Raw genomic sequence first — 22,869 nt, 5'->3', positions numbered from 1 at the left:
TCAGTAATCAGTTCCAGGAACACAAACACACGAACACACACACACACACTCACACACACACACACACCATACACTAATACAGAGAGGAATTTACTTGATAGAGCAAGCAGGATCTCTGGCAGCAGAAAGGAGAGCCATCTATGGATTCAAGAGAAATTTAGCTCTGGCAATTGAAAACTGAGCTATAGAAAGGAAGAGACCTTAGGAACCCAGCTGAACAACATGTCTAGCAGAAATGTTGCACCAAGTAGGATCCTTTTAGAGAAAGGACTTGGATTCCTGTTAGCATTAGAGGAGTGAGTATCCTTGGTTACTTGTGTTCCTTACATTTGTGCCTCGTGACCACTGCACTTCTCTAGGTAGGTGCACTCCTTCCATAGATGTGTATATTTGTGTGTGTGTGTGTGTGTGTGTGTGTGAAAGAAGGGAGAGAGGGGGGAGAGACAGAGTGCTTCAGGGGTAAGGCAAGTGTTTTATACCTACTGTTTTTTACTATACCATTTTAATATATATCTTTGCTAAGAGCTAATTGCATATACTGGTTAATCGTCAATGGGAAGCACACCACTGGGGGCTCAGGATCTATAATAAAAGAAGTATAAACCTACAGGGTACACAAAATCTGTTGCATGGCTAGTTACCCCTCACTCTGGAACCACCATTTGAGGGTGACTATCTGTTGAGTAAGCACCACAGAAGGAATACTGTACATATGCAGAATTAAAAACAGAGCGATTTTAGGAGAAAGAGAGCACCAAAGGATCTAGGGGAGTCTTGTGTAGGAGGTAGATCCAAGTTGCAAATTTCTGAGTTCTTTTTAGTCCCTGTGAGTATCTAATTCATAGAGGATAATCCCATTTTTTTATATGATGAAAATGAGAAACAGAGTTAGTAAATGATTCAGGTTTCTTAGGGATGCAATATGCCTATACGTATCAAAATTAAATACCTATTTTAACCATTTCTAAGGAATATAAGACATAAGGTTATAGGCATTAGAGATAAAGTGGACCTTAGAGGCCATCAATTCCAGCCCCCTCATTTTACGTCTAAGGAAACTGAGTATATAGAGGTTAAGTGACTGGTCATGTACCTAGTAAGTATCTAAGGTGAATTTGAACCCAGGTCTAGTGTTTTCTTCACTATACTATACTATATCCATTCCAAAGCAGTATTAAGAAGTGACATTTTTAAAGTTAACAAAAGAATTTCTTCACAAAAAAACAAGAAAAAGATAAATAAAACATTATTTCCCCCATTTTAGAGATGAAGAAAAAGAGGTGAGATATGGACCCCAGTCTCCTGACTTCATCCCCAGTACTTGATCCGTTGGACTTTGGTAGTTTTAAGCACTCAAAAAATGATGAAATTTCACTCACAGGGTTCAATCCTGCTGAACCTCTGACACTTCAGTAGGTCATGAGTTCCTCACACACTAAAGGAACTTGAAGATTGGAGATTCTATCTGTCTAGGTCTAAGGGTTATTCTCAAAATTTAACCAATTATATAGTCCCCTTCAGAGAACAAGCACCTGATTTACCATCTCCTCTGAGACAAGAATCACCAATTATTCAGTTTAACTGTTCAGTGGGTAATAACTCTGTACGTAGCACCTTCTAAGGTACTATAGGGGAATGGAAATAAAACCTACATACTGTGTAATCCCTGCATTTAAGGAACTGATTATCTGGCCAGGGAGATAAGACATGCATGTGAAAAATTATCAATAAATCACAATATTTAGTTACTCTTAAGAGTCATCTGAAGAGCAATGCAGACACTGTCAGGGAATAGGGAGTCAAAGAATAATGTTGTTGGAAGGAGAGACCTTCAAGGTCACCTCAGCTTCTTGATGGTGAAGACTCAGATGTTTTTCATCTTTAAATCCCCCGCACAATGCCTTCAAATGATGCTTAAATGCATGTTGAATTCATATGGGAACAGGAATTTCTTTTAGAATACAATTATAACTACTTGAATTTAATATCATTTTAAAGTTTGCATAGTGATACAGCTATATACATATATTAATTTATGTATGTATATGTACATGTGTATATATATATAAATCGCATTTGATCTCACATCATGGAATGTAGGTGGCATTATCATCTTCCTTTTACAGGTATAGATACTTATGCACAAGGAAGCTTAACTGACTTCTCCAAGGTCAGACAGCTAAGAAGTGTCTAGGATAGAATTCTAACCTAGGTCTTCCTATCTGCAAGTTCAGTGCCCTACCTCTGCCCTAATCACTAGGCCATGTTTCCTTCCTTCCCTGACAAATCGTCATCTGGCCTCTATTTAGAGAGCATTTCTACCACAGAATTTGCACCCACCTCAGGTAGCCTATTCCACTTTTGGATATCTCTAATTATTGGAAATTTTTCCTTATATGAAACCAAATGTCCTCCCTACAACTTCCACCCATCTCCTAGTACTGCTTGCAAGGCCAAAAAAGCAATTATGATTCTTCACAACAAACTTTTCAGATACTTGCAGATGACAAGCTATCATGTCTCTATTAAATCTTGTCTTCTCCATGTTAAATATCTCTAGTTTCTTCAACTATTCCAGATGTGGTTTGATGAAAGTCAGGTGGAGTGGATTATGACTCTATGCCAGTCTTTTCAACTACGTGGGATTCAGCTTTCTCAACCATAAAATGACTTCGGAGTTAAGCTAAGATGGTCTCTACCAGTTCTAGGTCCAACAGTCTTATGATTGACCACCCCTTATATACACATACACACACACATACACGCACACCACTATATTGAGATTAATGCTTATTTTATTATTTTTCTCAACCTGTCGCATCATTTTGTTGTCTTATATTGACTTTGTAGTTGATTAAAACCCTCATGTCAGCTTTGAAAATGACAAGTAGTATTTATTACATAGTAGTTTTTTTTTTTAATAAACAGTATGAAATGTAATGTCATGGTTGAATAGTGAATCCTCCTTTTAGGCTGTACTATGTACATGGAAATGTTCTTTTTTTGTCTTGGTATATTTAAGTTCAAAATGAATTAAAAATTAAATTTAAAAAATTCTCAGAAAAAAACTCTCCAGTCTTAGCCAAGTAAACTGTTGCCTAGTCATATCTTACTCATCCTGGAGTTGTGTAGTTAGGTTTTTTTAACCTAAATAAAAGAGTTTCCATTCATCCTGATTCCATTTCATTTAACTGCATTTAGAGGATTATTATAGCCCTTTTTGATTTCTCAGTTCTTTGTTCTACTAAATAAGAGGAAAGAGGAATGTTTACCCTTATTCTCCTGATAGTGCCAGTGTTGTATATACAAACGACAATGCAAATAAAAGTTGGTCATATAGACGTGATCCCAAAATAGTTAGCTTTTACAACTTTAAGGACCTGACCTGGAGTCAGGAAGACTCATCTCCCTGATTTCAAATCCAGTCTTAGATATTCACTAGCTGTGTGACCCTGGGCAAGTCACTTTACCCTGTTGGTCTCAGTTTTCTTATCTGTAAAATGAGCCGGAGAAGAAAATGGCAAACCACTTGAGTATCTTTGCCAAGAAAACCCCAAATGGGGTCACAAAGAGTCAGACATGACTGAAATAACCAAACAATGACAACACAGCAAAATAGGGATGTGATGTTATTGTCCCTATTGGCCAAGGTAGTTTAGTGTTACTAAAATGATGGAATAATAGATTTCCAATGATAAGGGACCCTAGAGGTCATCTAATCCAATTCTCTTATCTCACAGATAAGGAAAAAGACCAAGAAATGCTCAGTGACCTACCCAAGTCCATGTGGGTAAATGTCTTTTGTCTTTTTATTCTTAGTTGTTGTTCCACCATTGTTTCCACTACGCCATGTTGTCTAGCCCTCTCATTTAACAGATGAGGAACTGAGGCTTAAAGAAATTAGGTGATTTGCCTGTAGATACATAGGCAGTAAGTGACTGAACCAGGATTTGAATGGAGTTTCTGTGATTCCCAGTTTCCTACTTTTCCCATGGTACCATGCTGTTAGATCAGGAAGTTGCAGAACCTAACTTCTGGTCTCAGCTATGCTACTAACTACCTTTAGTCACTTACCATCATGGGGTCTCCCGTGTCCTCATCTGAAAACAGAAGGATTAGATCAGTGATCTCAAAGGTCCCTTCAAACTTGAAAGTCTAGGGGTTCTAAATGAAATTATAGAGCATTTAAGATCCCTTGACTTTGTTCTTCAGGTGAAACAGCCCCAGGATCTAAAATTTCCTCAGGATTCATTCTCCAATGTTCTGCCAAACAGACCGTGCAACCTCTTCAATATTTGGCTTTTATTCATTCAGTTGTTTTGGGTTATTTAACTTTTGTTTTCAGACGGATGTCTTTGCTGGAGCTTAGCCAGTACCATGTTGACCCTGGTCCCTGTATGTTCGTGCAACTCTGGCTTTTAGACTTACCTTGGAAAGCAGCCATTTTCCCTTTGCTCCCACGGAAACCATTACTACACCTAGACCTGGGCTCATCTGCATTGAGCATTGGTGCTCCCCCAGAGGTGTGCTCCTTTCAGCCACCTTATGTGGGGTTATCATCTCATCTGTTGCCCTGGCAGGGCTTTATCCGTGTCATCCCAGAGATGACCGTCTACTCTGTCCCTTAAGTATCACCAGAGGAAGAACCCCATGATTATATGAAAATCCACTTTAAAAATTGTTACACAGAATTTCCTTTATCTCTACAGGTCTGCCTTATTTTATACAATAGCATTGCTCATGAAAAAATGCATATAAAGAATGAAATACTATTTTATGTGCACCGGGAAAATTTGCTGCACAGTATAGTCTCTAGCCCTAAAGAATGTATACTGTAATTGAGATTTTCAAACCTAGATTTTCTTAAAATGGCTCACATGAATTTTTAAAAATTATTATCAAGCAATCTCTATTAAAACCCTTCTTGATTTAAATTTATGGTGCTGTTATTATTTTGTACAATGGCACATAAACCAAAGGAATGTTAAAAGTCGAGAGATTTTTCTCTGATAGAATATAAACTCCTTGAGGGCATGTATTTTTTGTCTTTTTATTCCTAATGGTTAACTCAGTTCCTGGCACAAAGAATGCCTTTAATAAATATCTGTTGAATTATACTGAATTCCCAAATGTAAGATTTCCCCTCCTTCACTCTCCCCGCTCTCAACAAAAAACCCTCACTATCAAAAGGTTAGAGATAATTAGAATTCCGTAGGAGGATGGACAGATTGGATAACTTCCTGAGATCCCTTCAATCTCAGAGAGTAAAGAAATGGAGGTATTAAGTTATGTTTATTTGCTCAAGGTCATACTGCAAGCTTTGTGTGGCCAAGCCAAAATTAGGCATCCATACCCAGTGTGCCCTCATTCATTTGTTTGGCCCACTATCCCATACTGCTTTGCCTACTGATGAATAATATGGGTTCTCAGGAACATTTCATTATGCAAAGGAGTGCTATGAGCACACATTGTCTCCATTATGTCTTTGAAAGGATAGGATATAAACTTCATTTTATTCCTAATGCATCATGGAGACCATTAGAGCTCTTTCTTCTGTAGGTAGTCTCTCACTGCAATTACTAACCCAAATGGTGGCAAGTTTAGCTTGTTCAATGGGTGACTGAGGAGCACAATTTGCTAGAAGTGATTAGCAAGAGAAAGATGAGAATTAGAAAATGCTTAAAGGTAGCATAAGAGTCCAACAAATTTTTTTCTAAGATTTTTGCCACGGGGAAGAAATATTTCTTTGGGACCAAGGGACAGTTTGTATGGTAGCACAGTGAGTTATTCACTTATTTGCCCCCTCCCTTTTTTTCTCCCAGCTCACTTCAGCTCAATGGGCATTAAGTGCCTGCTGTGAGCCAGGTATATGAGGATAATAAAGACATAAATTAAAAGAGCTTACACCTGCTAGATGCAGGTAGGAGAAGACGGCACAGCATGAGCACCAATGTATACAATTTTTAAGTGGATACAAAGGGAGGTTACTTATAACTTGGGTAATCAGGGAAGGCTTCTTGAAAGAGGTAGCACTGGGCTTAGAGAGCTGTTAGTTCTAAGACACAGAAGTGAAAGTACATCAGGAATGGGATATAACTTGTGTAGACACCAAGAAAAAGACATGAATGGGAACAGTAACAACAACAAAAAAGATTTATAATAGTATTTTAAGGCTTGAAAAACACTTTATTTCCTTTATCTCATTTGCTTCTGACAACATCCCTGCGAGGTAGGTACCATGATTATCCCCCTTTGAAAGATGAGGAAGTCAAGGCCAAGACCAGTTATAGGACTTGCCTGGGATCATGAAGCTACAAAGTGACTGGATTTAAACAGAGGATGTGAATGGACAGTAACTAGCCGGCCAAAATGATTGGAATATGAAATATAATTTGTAGCCCGATTATGAAGAGTTTTAAAAAGAAAAATTTGTACTTATATCCTCAAAAGAATAGGGAGTCACTGAAGCTTCTTGAGCAGAGGAATAACCAAGTCAGACTTATGACTTAAGAATAAAAATTTGACAGCTTTGTTAATGGTCAGTCAGAGAGGAGAAAGACTAGATAGAGAAGGACCAATTAGGAGACTACTATAATAGCTGGAGAAGAAGGGATTAGGATGGGGTATTGTCAGTGGACAGAAGTGGATGCCTGAGAAAAGATTTGGTAACTGATTAGATAGAGAAGGGCCTGGGATACCATGACATAGAATGAAGAGTGAAGAATGATTGATTCCTGGGTGCCCTCAGCAGAAAGTCAAGATTCTCCAGGAAAATGGTTTGTTTCAGTTTCCTGTTGGGTACTGTAAGGACTCCAAGGCTGGGAATGTCTTCTGGCTCCACCCTCTTTCAGAACCCATCAGGATTTTGATTTCATAGCATCTCTTTCTTCTGTAATCTTCTCTCTTTTCACTATAAGTACCCTTTGCACACCCTCATCATCACCCACTTGTATTATCCCAATAGATGTCTAACAGAGCGCCCCTCCACCTTCATACCCTCCTCAGTTTAGTTCATCTTTTATAAGCTTCCAGAAACATCTTTTCATGCATATATGCATGATCATGACATGCCTCTGCTGAAATTCTTCAGTGACTCCATTTTATCTTCTCAGTGATACGCAAATGCATGTCTGGTATCCCATCCTTCCTCAGCCGGGTGCCACCAGACCTTTCCAGCTTTATCTCACATTATCTCCACACAAGTACTTTAGTCTCGCAAGGACTGTATTATTCTCTGAACTCTATGTATGCATTCATATTCATGCCTTCAGACCCCTGCCAGACTCTTCCCATTACCTGTAATAGCCTCCCTCTCCCTCTGTATTGAGTTCTATTCATCTTTTAATAGGAGATAGGTGGGTACTAAACCCATAATTTCATTGGTATTGGGGACTCTTTCCCATTACAAGTAGGCACCTTCTTTACTGCTTGTAGTCTTAGAGATTTGCCTGGAGCATTGAGAAGTTAAGTAATTTGCCCAGGGGTCACACAATCCATCTGTCAGAGGTGATCTCAGATCTTTCTGGATTCAAGGATAGTTTTTTATCCCCTTTGCCACACTAACTTGACTAAAATACCATCATCTCCGTGAAGGCTGTGCTGATGTTCTTGGTCAGTAAGAATGTCATTCAGAACTTCATTTGTATATTACTGATGTGTTGAGAATGTACTTGGTTTCATGTCTCATCCCTCTCCTAGATTGTAAACTGCATGAAGGCAGGTCTTATCTCTGTTATGTATATCTCCAGTAACCAGAATGCACATGGTAGTTGCTTAATAAATGAATGGCATGCCTCCATAACAACGCTGTGCCCAAGCATGTTGACAATGAGCCCATGAAACAAACACCATGGAAGGCATCCCTGTAAAGACTCACTTCTGTACATACAGAAAGCACATTATAAATATATCTCAGTCAGTCAGCAGAGCTGTGATCTGGACAGGGTGCTACGTCCCTCTGGTATTTTCCCTTGTGTTGCTATTGTCTGAATGAATATGATTTAGTTTCTCTGGTATTATAAGGACTCCTTGGTCACTGGACAATTATCTTACATTTAGAGTGGCAATAATTAAATTCATGTTTGTAGGTGATCTCAATACTATGTAATTCTAAGCATCCTTGCTCCCATTTTATTGTTGTTGTTGTGACTTGTTTTCCATTGCCCCACCATCACTGGGAAAACAGAAGGGGACTACCAAGGACTGATGGCCATTTTGTATTGTTATCAGTTCCATAGGCACTATAGCATAGTAAATAGAAAGTGGGTCTCAGAGTCAAAAAAGTCTGGGTTCAAATCCTCCCTTAAGGACAGGGAGCCTGTGACAGCAAACCAGTTAATTTCTTCATGCCCACACTCAAATCTCTTAACACTGTCTGTATCTGTGTGTGGAGTTCCTACAGGGGACTTTCTCCACATGAGTGAAATCACATGTTTGCACCCACAAATGTGTTCCATAGGTCAAAGACTTTAGTACTGAGTGACCCACACAAAGCCTCTCTGACCTTAGCTGGTCAGGTCCACCAGAAGCAGTCACAGACCAAAGCCAAGATCATGGCCAGAACCTTTCCAATGAAGCACAACCTGCTAGGGTGCTTTGCTGTGGGTCTCCTCAACACGTCAGTAAGGTGTTAGATTATCACTTTGTTGGCATCATGACATGAATGATTAATATTTAATAGCCTTTACTCTCGAAATCATCTTGGTTTTCTGTCCATAGTTCAGAGTCTCCATAGGCAAAAATCTCTGTAGTCTTTTCTTCTGGGAGTTCATACAGACTGGAAGAATTTGGCTTCACTCTCATCAAAGGACTCACAGAACAAGTTTCTCTCCTGGAAATGCGTTAAGGCCTAACAGGGTCAGAATGCAAGAGTGGAGCTGAGCAAATCCCAATATTCCACTCCATAAACTGGTGTCTCAAGGATCCTAGGGTGGGAAAAGCCATGATAAAACTTTCAGGGCACTCTGAGACCAGAAAGTAAAAGTAAAGGAATAATTTTAGAAAAGTCATCAAGTATGGACGGAATGAATGAAGGTACATGGCAGAAATGGCATGTTCCCTAGATCCTTTTCTCTGTCTCTGCTTGCCCTGCTATAATGTAGTGCCAAGGAAAGGCAACTCCCCAAGGTTCAAAATACCAGCATAGGTGCTCTCCATTTTATTCAGTGACAAAGTAAGAACAGAGAAGATCAAAACATGACATCATTCAAAATACAGCATTTACTAAGTGTGATTAAATAATCTCCAAGTGCTACCCCACCCCAGGACCTTCCAATCATTCAATCAATTACAAAGTCCCTGTTCTAAATACTACTCCACCCCTAGGCTGTACCTTCATTTAGTCCACCACAAAACCCCTCTTCTCAAATGGAGATTAGTTTCCAAACATAAGTAAAGTACCTTCATTTGTTCAATCACAGAGCACAAAAAGGTCAAAAGTTCCCCACCCCTGGATCACAATTGAATCTACCCCAGAGTTACATCAAGTTTAAGCACAGCACTTACTACCCAAATGGAGGTCTTTTCTTCATCTTGACAGGTTCTCAGCAATCTTAGTTCCTGGGGAGACAAGGCTTAGCAAGGCCACAAGATACATTGCCAGTCCCTTCATTAATTCATCCTCTGTCTGCAGAACAGTCCTAGAACCCCTGAAAACATTAGCAAAACCCTCTCCCAGGATTTCTGTAAACATACAACAAGAAAATCCTTCTTCAGGGCTTCTGAACCAACAGAAAGGTTCCCAGACCCCTGCAACAACAGCACTGTCCTTCACCAGTGGACAGTATTCACTCTCTGTCTGCAGGACAGTCTCAGGGCTTCTTAACCAAAAGCCAGGTTCCAAGACTTCTTCAACAACAGGACTGTCGTTCACCAGTGGACAAATCTGGCAAAACAACATCAAAACAGACAGACAAAGTACCAGCAAAACAGCCATGTCTCCTCAGTCCTTGGCAGCTCAGGGAGCAGGTCTCAAAAGTCCAGGGCAATTCAAAGTGGCCCCCAGCAATTCTCTCAGTCTCTCTCTGCCTCCATGAGGTGCTGCTTCCAAAAAGTTCTTCTGCCTCTCTCTTGTGTCTCTCCAAATCTATGTCACCAGCTCCTCCCAGTTTAGGACTTTCTTTTCACATCAATAAGTCCATCCCACAGGTGGGATTAACAAACTCTGGGTTTTAACACAATCAGTTTGAAAACCAAGCCAATACAGGGGAATCTTTAAATGCCATCACTATCATACCTGCTTAGCCCCCACAATGACAGAGCTAAGAGCTCTTATTGTGAGGTTTGAGATAAGGAAAAAGTTTCTGATGTTTATCACCATCCACAAGTGGAAGGGGCTGCTGCAGAAAGTGTCATTAGCTGTCCATCATTAGAGGTCTTCAGGTGGAAGTTGGACAGTCACTTATCAGGCATATTGCAAAGAGGATTTGTGTTCAGAAGCAGACAGAGCTAATGTGCCATTTGTACTGTATACATCTTGACCATACCTAGATATTTGCATGCTTTGTTCCCCGTTAAGGTGGAAGCCACTTGAGGGCAAGAACCCTGTGTTTTGACCAATGTATCCCCTGTGCTTAGCAGAGTGCCTCATGTGTGGGGAGTATTTAATAAATGTTATTAACTGATGCGTTGACAGGTTTGGATTGTCCTCAGAGGTCCCTCTCCACACTGACATGCTAATATCCCGTGACACTTGGCCCTTTTCTTCTACAGATAACTATTTTTCATTGGTCAGAGGATCAGAATTAAGAATAAATTATGTGTGATGGAGTTTTCCAAGATTTTAATACAGTTATCCCTTTCACATTGCAACTTTCCCCATCACAGTTTCACTATATTGCAGGTCAGCATGAGAAGTTAAATGGGAATTTGGGGGGAGTTTTATGGAAGCCACAGATGACACAGAACTTATGACCAAATACTAACCCAAATTTTACAGTAGGTATTGTTAACATTCCATAAAAGAAAAAAAAAATTTCGGACTTCTTCTTTGGTATGAAGGGAAGGCCAAAATATTTTACACAGACTTTCCAGATTGGGCCATCCCCTTAGGCCCCATGATGCAGAAGGAATAATTCACTTTAATTACTATCAAAAGATTATGTCTAAAATGCTTAAAATCTTAAGCTTTTAAAGTTTAAATTATATAAGGTTTGCTACGAAGACCCTCTAATAAGTGTGTATATGTGTTCATGCTTAAGAATTGGACAGCGAAAAAACGATGATTGAAGTTAATTTAGAACAATGTACAAATAAGAAAGGTGCGATCAAGGGAAAGAAAAACCACTTCCTGCAATCCAGATTAAAGGGGTATGTTTGTGTGGGGGCGTGTACACGTTTAATAGAATGGTATTCTGTGAGCCCACAGAGTCTTCATGAGGCATTTGGACCATAGATTTAGTAGAAGGGACCTTGAAGAGCCCCTAGTTCAGCGGCCTAATTTTACAGGTCTCTGAAATGTGGAACAACTTGCTCTGTTACACAGGGAGTTTGTTGTTCAGTCATTTCAGTTGGGTCTGGCTCTTCATGGCCCCACCTGGGGTTTTTCTTAGCCAAGATACTGGATTGTTTTCCATTTCCTTCTCCAGCTCATTTTACAGTGGAGGAAACTAAGGCAAACAGGATTAAGCAACTATGTGTCTGAGGTCAGATTTGAACTCAGGAAGATGAGTGGTCCTGACTCCAGGCCCAGCACTCTATGCGCTATGGTGCCAACTAGCTGTGGTACAGGGAGGAGCAAGGTAAAGTGGAGGACTTGGCACTCATGTATTCTGGCTGCACATCTATTGGCATTTCAAAGCCTCAGTTTGTGTGTATGTTCTGGAAGTGGGCAGGAGGGGAGGAGAGGAAGGTTACCTTGGTATTATAGGTGAGCTCCGATATCCTAGGTGGGTCTTTAACAATAGGTGTGCATAATTCATAGAGAAAGCTAAACATTTCAATATGATGATCTCGAATCATATTGTTTCTGATGGAATGGGGACACTGCTCCCAAAAGTCTCTAAGGTACATCTCTATGGAAGAAAAGGGATGTGTTTTTGCTGGAAGCCCACTAAGTGCAACTGCTTGGATTCAGGACACAACCTGAATAATATTTTTACTTCTTGGTCTTTCTTAATAATGTTATCAGTATCCCAACATTAGGTGGAATTGTACTGCAGATATGGGAGAAAAGAAGCAGCCCACAGATTTACTTTATTTTGAATTAAGGTTGATACAGAAACCTGTGGTGGAAATTATGGAACCCAGTGAGTTTATAGCCATTTGTACATGTCATATGAAAACTCTGAAAGGAAACAGAAATGGACCTCGTGGATAATTAAATGAAAGCAGTAATATTAAGGATTAGTAAAAACCATGTACTGTGTTTTCAGTGGGAGAATTCCATTGACCAAAATGTTGTAGTATTTGATGGCTGTGAAAGAATGAGAACAAGGAAAGAAGGAGGGGAGAGGAGGGAGAGAGAGAGAGAGAAAGAGAGAGAGAGAGAGAGAGAATAAATATGAATAAATATTATATAGAAATATATAATTTAAACACTTTTACTTATTTAATCTAAACATTTGCATATTTAATTTAAAGATATTTATATTTATATATTTATTTAGAAGTTTTGTAGAAACAGTTGTACAAAAGAGCCAGCAGAGTTACACAGAAAACTGTCCAAAGTAAGACTGTCATTGTTTAATTTGGTATGTCCCTGACAGCTAGGTGGCACAGTAGATAGAACTTGGAGTTAGGAAGATAAATTAAAATCCAGTCTCAGACACTTCCTAACTATGTGACCCTGAACAGATTATTTACTCTCTGTCTTCCTTGGTTTCCTCAACTGTAAAATGGGAATAATCACCATAGCGTCTACTTCCAGGATTATTGTGAAGATCAGATGAGTTAATATTTGTAAAGCACTTAGCACAGTACATAGTGCAAAGTAAATGCTTAAGAGATATTTATTTCCTCCCACCCTTTTCCCCTCCTTTCCTCCCTCCCTTTCTTCTTTCCTCTCTCCTTCCCTCCATTCCTTCCTCCCTTCTTTTTTCTCTCCCTCCCTCTCTTCTTCTATCTCTTCTTTTCTTCTCTCCTTTCTTTCTTTCTTTCTGTCTTTCTTTCCTTCCTTCCCTGGTGCCTAGCAAAGTGCTTAAACGTGGCATGTACTTAATAAGTACTTGGTTAAATTAAAACTGAGCTTGGATTTCCTTCAGGTACAGAGCCCTGATCTGGCTGCACTACCTGAAACGTACAAGCTCCTGTTTCTTCCTACAGAGGACTTTCCAGGATTATAATTTGAGACTTTCTTTCTGGATATTTAGTGGAGCAGCTTTTTTTTGGTATTTTTATAAAAACAAATATAAGCCTTGATGTGTCTACTACACACACACACACACACACACACACACACACACATACACAGATGCACACACCCCTCCACCTTAGAAAACCTTCACTTAGATAGCTATTTTATAACTGACTGTTCTTAATGTTCCATTTCCTGACTAAGCACAGCAGTGCAGTTTCACAAAAGAAAATGAAGCTTCATGTTTTATTAGTCACTTGCCATCTTATTACATGCTGTTTTAAATGCTGATGCACAGGCTGTTATTCAAAGGGGGCACAGGCATTCAAGTGGACTGGGGTGTGTGAAACCAATCAAAAGTTACTTCTTGATTACATTGTATTTTCTTTTCATTGTTACCTCTGAACTTCCCCAAGGCTAAAACAGATTTGGACATAATATGTAAGTGACTTATAAAGAACATCTCTTTAAAAAAAATGTTAAACATTGCTGTGATAGAAAATGCCTGAGCCAGAGACTGCCACTGTTGCCTTGGGAAAGTATAAAGCACACCGAAATCAGAGGCAATGCCCAATAAAGGCAGAGATGAATGAGGGGGAATCGGTTTGGTCCCATGTCATTTTCTTTTTTGCAATCTTAGGCTTGCTCAAATTTAAATGGAAATTCCTTTTTATATCCCTGTGGATGAAGTGAAAGTCACCATGCTTTCCATCCATAGAAGCATACGTTCTCCTGCAACACTTAATGGTGATAGAAGGCATTGGAGGAGAGGAAGTATGACATGCAAGAAAGTCTTTCATTCCGGTTTTTTCATTCCGGTAACCTGCTGTTATAACCAACTCCAGTTTGTATATGCATGTAGGAATTTACAAATATTGGAAAGTTGAGTAAACTCTGAATTCTAAAAACCTTTATACTTCATTAAAATATAACACCTAGCACAGTGTGGCCATTCCTCTTACCAGTTAAAAAATACATTTCTGACATCAAGGGAATTCCATTAGAATCAAGAGATAGCAGCTAAAAATAAATGTACAGATACCAGATCTCCTTCTTTCTCACTTCTCCAGCCAACCACTATTTAACACTAAAAATGCACGAGTCAATCAGGTAACCATATTTCCATGAAATTAATGGAGTTGCGTGTGTATAACATAATTATATATATATATATATATATATATATACACATACATATACATATATACATCAGTTTTACCAATAGCATGACCTCCCTTCTGCATCAGTAAACATTTCCTGCAAAAGCTAACATAGGATTTTGAAGTTATGTGTGTATATGTATATGCACATATATGTGTATATATGTACATGCTTATGTATGTAGCTATATGTATATACATAAAATCATAGAGTAGTTGTAGAGATGGATAAAAATTGTTCAAATAGATCAATAACATTATACTTAAAAACTGCTCTTTCATGAAGGTGAGAAGAGCTGAAAATGTAAATAATTCATTTCAGTAAGCATTTATTATGTGCCTACTATGCACCAGACTCCATGGTAGACATTGGGGAAACAACAACAAAGTTCTTATCCTCAAGGACCTTACATTCATTCTCCTGGGAGTAAACAACATGTATACAAATGAGTGAATTAAAAATATAAGCATTTGATATAGAAATATGTTTTGTACAATTTCACATTTATAATGTATATCATCGTAGCGCTTGCATTCTTAGTGTATGAGGGAGGAGCTAGAGTGAAGGATAGAATTTGGAATTCAAAATTTTAAAAATGAACATGAAAAAAGAAAGCATGGTAATTGCCAAAATGATTTTTGCAGAAGACACGAAAAATGATACAAACAAGGAAAATCAATTAAATATTTTTTCCAAATTTTAGCGATTTTTTTATTGTAAGTGATATTTGAATTATTTTGGCACTTAAAAAATATTTTGAGTTCTTCGTTTCTGAGGTCATCAGTCCTTTAAAGAAACGATAGTTTCATGTTTTTCCAAACCTTTGTGCTGGCTGTGTTGTTGTTGTTTAAGTGAATTCACCCAGAAATAGTACAAAGAGTTCTAATTTCACTGATGAAGTAAAGTACATCTAAAAATAGTTTGGATACAGTAAAATGGGGTGTGCATTAATGGAGTGTCCTACAATTTCGATCTTGCTTAGATTCTTTAAATGGAGTTGGAATATTCCATTATTAGATTTGAGAATGATTATGCCTTTTTAGTAAACACAGAAAAGACTGTAACGTAGAAAGCATGTGGAAGGAACGTAACATCTGTCCTAATCTGCTTTTCAGGCACGTCTCCAGACCTTGATTTGGCTGAACTAATTCATGCTGTGGAGCTTTGTGCCCAGGCCTGGAATTGAGAGGTGCTGTTAAAAAGACTCCCAATCACTTCCTGCCCTTTGAAAACTCAGAAAATCACCCTTCAGACTCTGGATAGCCACACATCACGACTAAAACTTTGCTTGAATGTTTATGTTTTATGCTTGCTATCCTGGATCTCTCCTAATAGTATTTGGACTTTATTAAATTGGAAGAAAGTGGAGGCTTGAACTTCCTACCCAGCCAGCATGGCTAGGATTCGTTTTGCCTTAGTAGCTTGTCATTTGGTGCTGGAATTGCTAGTGAATTCATTAACTGAGTCTTCCATCCAGAGTAATGAATGTCCGCAACTTTGCGTGTGTGAAATCAGACCATGGTTCACACCACAATCCACGTACAGAGAAGCCACAACAGTGGACTGCAATGACCTCCGCTTAACGAGAATCCCCAGCAACCTTTCAGGTGATACGCAAGTTCTCCTTTTACAGAGTAACAACATTGCCAAGACCTCCGATGAACTCCAGCAGCTTTTCAACTTGACAGAATTGGATTTTTCACAGAACAACTTCACAAGTATACGGGAAGTGGGACTGGCCAATCTCACCCAACTCACTACCCTCCATTTGGAAGAAAATCAGATCACAGAGATGACTGATTACTGTCTGCAGGACCTCAGCAACCTTCAAGAACTCTACATAAACCATAACCAGATCAGCAGCATTTCTGCTAATGCCTTTTCAGGACTGAAGAATCTTCTGAGGCTCCACCTCAATTCCAACAAATTGAAAGTGATTGATAGTCGCTGGTTTGATTCGACACCTAACCTGGAAATCCTGATGATTGGGGAAAATCCAGTGATTGGCATCTTAGATATGAATTTTAAGCCCCTTTCAAATTTACGCAGCTTGGTTTTGGCAGGAATGTATCTCACCGACATCCCTGGAAATGCCTTAGTGGGCTTGGACAGCCTTGAGAGTCTTTCTTTTTATGACAATAAATTGGTCACTGTCCCTCAACTTGCGCTCCAGAAAGTTCCAAACTTGAAATTTCTAGACCTCAACAAAAACCCAATTCACAAAATCCAAGAAGGGGACTTTAGAAATATGCTAAGGTTAAAAGAACTTGGCATCAACAATATGGGAGAACTGGTATCAGTGGATCGCTACGCGCTGGACAATCTGCCCGAACTTACAAAACTCGAAGCCACCAATAATCCAAAACTGTCTTACATTCATCGCTTAGCTTTTCGCAATGTCCCTGCTCTCGAAAGCTTAATGCTTAACAACAATGCCTTGAATGCTGTTTACCAAAAGACAGTGGAATCCCTTCCTAACCTCCGTGAGATCAGCATTCACAGCAATCCTCTGAGGTGTGACTGTGTCATCCACTGGGTTAACTCCAACAAAACCAATATCCGATTCATGGAGCCCCTGTCCATGTTTTGTGCCATGCCACCTGAATATAGGGGGCAGCAGGTAAAGGAAGTTTTAATTCAGGACTCAAGTGAACAGTGCCTCCCCATGATTTCCCATGACACTTTTCCAAATCATTTGAACATGGATATTGGCATGACGGTATTCCTAGATTGCCGAGCCATGGCAGAACCTGAACCTGAAATTTACTGGGTAACGCCCCTTGGAAATAAAATAACAGTGGAAACTCTTTCAGACAAGTACAAATTGAGCAATGAAGGCACCTTAGAAATCACGAGCATACAGATAGAAGACTCAGGGAGATACACTTGTGTTGCCCAAAATGTAGAAGGGGCAGATACACGAGTAGCTACAATAAGAGTCAATGGAACCCTTTTGGATGGTACTCAGGTGCTGAAAATCTATGTCAAACAGACTGAATCTCATTCCATCTTAGTCTCCTGGAAGGTTAATTCCAATGTCATGACTTCAAACTTAAAATGGTCATCTGCTACGATGAAAATCGATAACCCCCATATCACCTATACTGCCAGAGTCCCTGTTGATGTTCACGAATACAACTTAACACACCTTCAGCCGTCCACTGATTATGAAGTGTGTCTCACAGTGTCCAACATCCATCAACAGACGCAAAAGTCTTGTGTTAATGTGACCACAAAGAATGCCGCGTTTGCACTTGACATTTCAGATCAAGAAACCAGCACTGCCCTGGCAGCAGTCATGGGGTCAATGTTTGCAGTGATTAGCCTGGCCTCCATTGCAGTTTATGTAGCCAAAAGGTTTAAGAGGAAAAACTACCACCATTCATTAAAAAAATATATGCAAAAAACCTCTTCAATTCCTCTGAATGAGCTCTATCCTCCACTAATTAACCTTTGGGATGGTGACAGTGAAAAAGACAAAGATGGTTCTGCAGAAACCAAGCCAACTCAAGTTGACACATCCAGAAGCTATTACATGTGGTAACTCAGTGGATATTTTGCTTCTGGTAGTAAGGAGCACAAAGACGTTTTTGCTTTATTCTGCAAAAGTAACAAAGTTTGAAGACTTTTGTATTTTTTGACTTTGCTAGTTTGTGGCAGAGTGGTGAGGACGGGTGGATATTTCCAAATTTTTTAGTATAGCGTATCGCCATGGTTTGACACAAGTGGCGGCTTCTCCAAGCTTCCAGATTGTGTCTGGTTTTCATTATTATTATTATTATATTATGATTATTTTATTTTGTTTTAGTTGTTGTGCTAAACTTAATAATGCTGTTCTAACTACAGTGCTCAATAAAATTATTCAAGACAGGTCGGGGTTCCCCTGTGATTCGACCGCTAGCATGACCCCCCCTTCTTCTGAAGCCATCAGTAGAGAGTACAGTGTCCTGCAAAAAGCTAACATACAGTTTTGAAGCTGTGTTGAATCATTTGTAGAAGTCTGGTCTATAGACTCTTCACCCAAGAAGCCAAGACTAGATTTGCTACCTTTGTTGAATGATGTTAGTTGACTGTACTGTAATGTTGTATCAACTGAACTTCGAATGTTTTGATTTTGAACAATGCCTTTTTTTTCTCTCTCTCTCTCTCTCTTTTTGTAATAGTTTAAGAGGCTTAGGTCAAGCTAACAGGCAATAGAAATATGTGTATCAATTTTTTAATGTAACAAACTACATGTTAATTGTTATCTTATTCTTTTTATTATATTTAGTAGACACTTTTAAAAAGATCAGAATTTTGTTGTGTTTAATCCACCAACGTGTGGTGTTTAATGAAGACAGAACTATAATAAATTAGTTTTGTTCTGATTTTTTTTTAGAACAGTTGCGATAATGGGTCCTTTATAACTATTGTGAATTGAATTGAGGATGCTTTGAATGAATAGGCCAAGAAGCTGGGATTTCCTATGTTGGGAAACTTCCTCCCTCTACCCAACAACGTGACTGCAAAGAAAAGATTATGACTTTGACGTGACGGATAGAGCACTAGCGACTTGGATTCAGGGTGACCCAAGTTCAAATCCTCAAAATCTCAAACACTTACTAGTTTTGTGACCCCCAGGAATGATAATAGTAATAGCACCTGCCTCACCATGTTGTTGGGAGGATTATATGAGATCACACACACACACACACACACACACACACACACACACAAAGTGCTTTGCAAACCTTACAGGCTTATTGGCTATTATTACTAGCTACCACTAGAGACAGGGCAATTCAGTTCAATAAATACTGCTTTGGCTCATTGGAACATGGTTCTAGAGTTAGAAGAGAACTAGAGGATATCTGGTATAATGCTCTCATTTTATAGAGGAGAATTTGGGGCCCAAGAAGGTTTAGGGATTTGCCCAGGATCACACAGGGAGTAGGCATCTGGCCCTCTGACTCATTTGTTAAGTGACTACTTCATTCAAGTAGTGACTGTGCTCTAAGGATACAAAGACAAAAGCAAAGCCATGCCCGCCCTCAAGGAGATTACATTCTTTATTTTATTTCTTTTTAGTTTATGGAATAAGACAAGCATTTCCTAACATGGTACAATAAAACAGATGACACTACTATGAACTGCAAATCTACTATGCACAATTTGCTATTCCTTTCCCTCCCTCCCCTCCACCCCCACCCCCACCCCACCTGGCCTAGTCATGGCTACCATTCTACTGAGGAGAAAATTCATAACAGCAAATTCCTTAAAACCTCCTTAAAGATGCAAATACTTAGGTTCCATGTACTACAGCTTTATCTTTGTTTAAATCATTCCTGCCACAAAACCAATCAAGCCTACAAAATATTATAGGTCAAGATTAAAAAAAAATATTCTGCAAAGAAAGGCCAGTTTTAGAGCTAGCGGGTACTTCAAAGGCCATCAAGTCCAATTCCTTCATTTTTTAGATCCCTGAGGCCTAGAGAAGTTAAGTAACTTGCCAATGAGGTCAAGTAATTTGCCCAAGATTACACCAGACAATAAATGTTAGATGCAGGATTTGAACTTGCGTTCGTTAACTTCCAAGTCTATTTTCTTTCCACTGTACCATGACACCCCCATAACTGAGCCTACTGAGGCATTTAGAGGATAAATGGTCTGCACAGGACCACAAGAACTGAACACATCTTCCTGAATCCAAACCTCCATTCTATCCAGTAAATGTCAGTGGTTTATATATGTACATAACAACAAGAATTCAACTACAAAATACTAGGTTTTTATAGTGAAATCCAAACAAAAATTTTCCTTAAGGAAGAAATCTCTGTTTTAATGAGGTGGGTTTAATTAAAAGCATTCTCCATTTTAAATAATCCTATTAAGAATCAAATTGAAAATATGCTATGTTGCATAAAATTAAATAATTCAGCAAGCATTTATTGAGTACTCACTCTGTGCCAGACTCTGGGGGCATTCAGAGACAAAAAAATGAAATAGTCCTTACCCCAAAGAAGCTTACATTCTACTATATAGAAAAGGCATATCATTGAATCCTATGTATATCCAAATTTTAAATATTAATTTAAATATTTTAAATATTACATCCCTAGAAGCAAAATATATTAAAAGCAGTATATTCCCTTTATGAATATTTTTTGTTGTTGCAAACTGAGTTTTTCAGAAGGGCTTTTGTTTTTGTGATCTTTTTTTCCTGCAATTTTGCTAATAGGTAAGAGGCTAGTTGTCTCTCACATTATAAAGCACAGAACCACATAAATGTGCCCAAATATCTTTGTATATGTTTTCCATTGTAACATGTTGATGTACATGGTTAGATCTCTGTTATTCAGACTGAGGCCTGAATCTGTGCTAACTCATATACATTTCCAACAGAGATCTAGCAGCACCATTTTCCACTGATAGCATTTTTTTTTAAAACCAGACTCCTATCTGAAAACAGTCAGCAGAATGGCACTCTACAGGATTACAGCGTGTACTTGGTATGGGTAAATTAAAACAGGAAAAAGCAGTGACCCAATGATCACTCAAGCACAAGGCCATTACCAGGGGCAGAGAAACCTCAACAGGAAAGAAGACCCATGTGAAAATGAGAATTGCTACGAGAGAAAAATAAAGACCACTCTTTCAGATGGCTGCCATTACAGAACAAAATCAAAGAATGATGAGATTGTGGGATGGGACAGAGGGGAAACAGGTGCCTGAGGAGCAGAGAGAGGGAAGGGGGAGCCTGATGGTGAAGTCCATGAGGTGAGCTGGAGACATTCCCAAGTGACACCTGGAAGGAAAGATGTTATTTTGCTAGAAATGATGAGGATACCAAGGCAGTAAGGAAAGTGAATAAGTGAAAATATAAAACACGACACCTTATTGGTCTTTTCCTAGAACTGTTCCTATGACAGTATTGAAGGCAAAGGCATAAATAGAGGTGAGAATAGATCAGTAAGAAATTGGGGTCAAATGGAGAGTGCTGGAATTAGAATCAGTGGGTCTGAGTTCAAATCCTAACTCCTGTGTGACAAATCACTTCATTTTGGGGGGCCTTAGCTTCTTCATCTGTAAAAATGGGCAGCAGCATGAGGGTGGGAAGACTTGGAGGAGCTTTTCAATCTCTAGATCTGATTCAGGTGATAATGGGACAACGATAATTCTAAAGTATCTCCAGGATTCTCACTTAGGGTGGTTACAGCCAAGTAGCTTGAGGAAACAGCTTCAGATGGAGAAGCTGTCTGGCATCCCATATGCGTTCTTGGTAAGTCAAGTTACCCTTGATTTACTCTGTACTGATCAAGGTTACCATTCATATATTGGTCAGTCAGGGAATGTTATGACTAAAAGGGACTTGAACAAGCATCCAGTCCAACCCTCCCATTTTACTGATGAGGAAACTGAGGCCCAGTGAAGTGACTTCCCTGAGGTCATTGGAGCTGCTCAGCAGCAGAGCTTGGATGAGAACCCAAGTCTCTTAACTTCCATCCTTTCCATTGTATCAGGCTGTCTCTGAAGCAACAGATGTCCATTTTCCAACTGCTCAGGAAACCTCCAGTAGTTTAGAAGTCTTTGACTCCTAGCTTCCAGAACACAAGGTTGCCTTTCATTGATGATATCGTTTTGGTTATCCTCAGATAAACTTTAAGCAATCCAAATTAGCTATACATTTCCTGCTTATTATAGGGAATGTTCTCTTCTCACCTCCTTTTCAGAGAATCTCTAACATCCATCAAGGCTTAGCTCATTGTTAAGTCCTATAGGAAGCTTTTCTTTGACACCAACACCACCCCAGATTCAAGTGATTTTTCACACCCTCAATATTCCCAGGTACTTCATATGTATTTCCATCTCCTTGTGAGTGGACAAGCATGTTTCCCACAGAAGACCATGATCTCAACAAGGGCATGGGCTGTTCTAGCTTTGTCATTATATCTCCCACACGCCTAGCACAGGATCTGGAACACAAAAGGCACTTTAAGTTGCCTATTGAATTAATTATGAAAGCAAACTAAAAGATTGGTGATAATTTAAAATCTCTACTTTTAACAAAAAATAGTATTTATGGAGACTTTAGAGGACCCCAGATGCTGTGTATGTATATATGATGCCTGTGTCAAAAGTATTGTACATCATTGAATGCTTTTGCAAAATAATATGCTTTGTCAGGCCAGCGTAGAAGCAGCTAACATCTTATTTTATTCCATGAACAAAATACTGTCAAAACTTTCTCCTGGTGACAGACAGTAAGATGTCAAAGTGAGGGAGTGAGTGTGTGTGTGTATGTACGTGTTCCCGATGTAATATTCCTCAGAAGTACCTAATGCAACTTGATAAGCTAGACATCTAGGAAAATTACTCATCATACGTATCATTGGTGGATAATGGAGGTTAAAGCACCTTAACCATTGTGGTGATCATTA

The 22,869-nt window shown here is 39.1% G+C and overlaps 1 protein-coding gene and 1 long non-coding RNA gene across 2 annotated transcripts in view; one reads left to right on the top strand and one right to left on the bottom strand.

Annotated features, from left to right (window-relative positions):
* Nucleotides 1-18,832, top strand: part of LRRN1 (leucine rich repeat neuronal 1) — a 49,981-nt gene extending 31,149 nt beyond the window's left edge. Inside the window, exon 2 of the mRNA XM_069084064.1 lies at nt 15,568-18,832. Within this exon, the coding sequence (XP_068940165.1) occupies nt 15,846-17,996 (2,151 nt within the window). The 5' untranslated portion in view covers nt 15,568-15,845 and the 3' untranslated portion in view covers nt 17,997-18,832. The remainder of the gene's footprint in view (nt 1-15,567) is intronic.
* Nucleotides 9,028-22,869, bottom strand: part of LOC138158110 (uncharacterized) — a 68,301-nt gene continuing 54,459 nt past the window's right edge. Inside the window, exon 3 of the long non-coding RNA XR_011167557.1 lies at nt 9,028-12,412. This is a non-coding gene — a long non-coding RNA (uncharacterized lncRNA). The remainder of the gene's footprint in view (nt 12,413-22,869) is intronic.

Source organism: Petaurus breviceps, unplaced genomic scaffold, assembly GCF_028583685.1.
Source record: "Petaurus breviceps papuanus isolate PSGF00001 unplaced genomic scaffold, PetGlider_PUasm1.0 174, whole genome shotgun sequence".
In the NCBI taxonomy this organism is placed as follows: Eukaryota; Metazoa; Chordata; class Mammalia; order Diprotodontia; family Petauridae; genus Petaurus; species Petaurus breviceps.
Note: the sequence above shows the minus strand (reverse complement) of the source record. Positions and strands in the feature narration are given on the sequence as shown.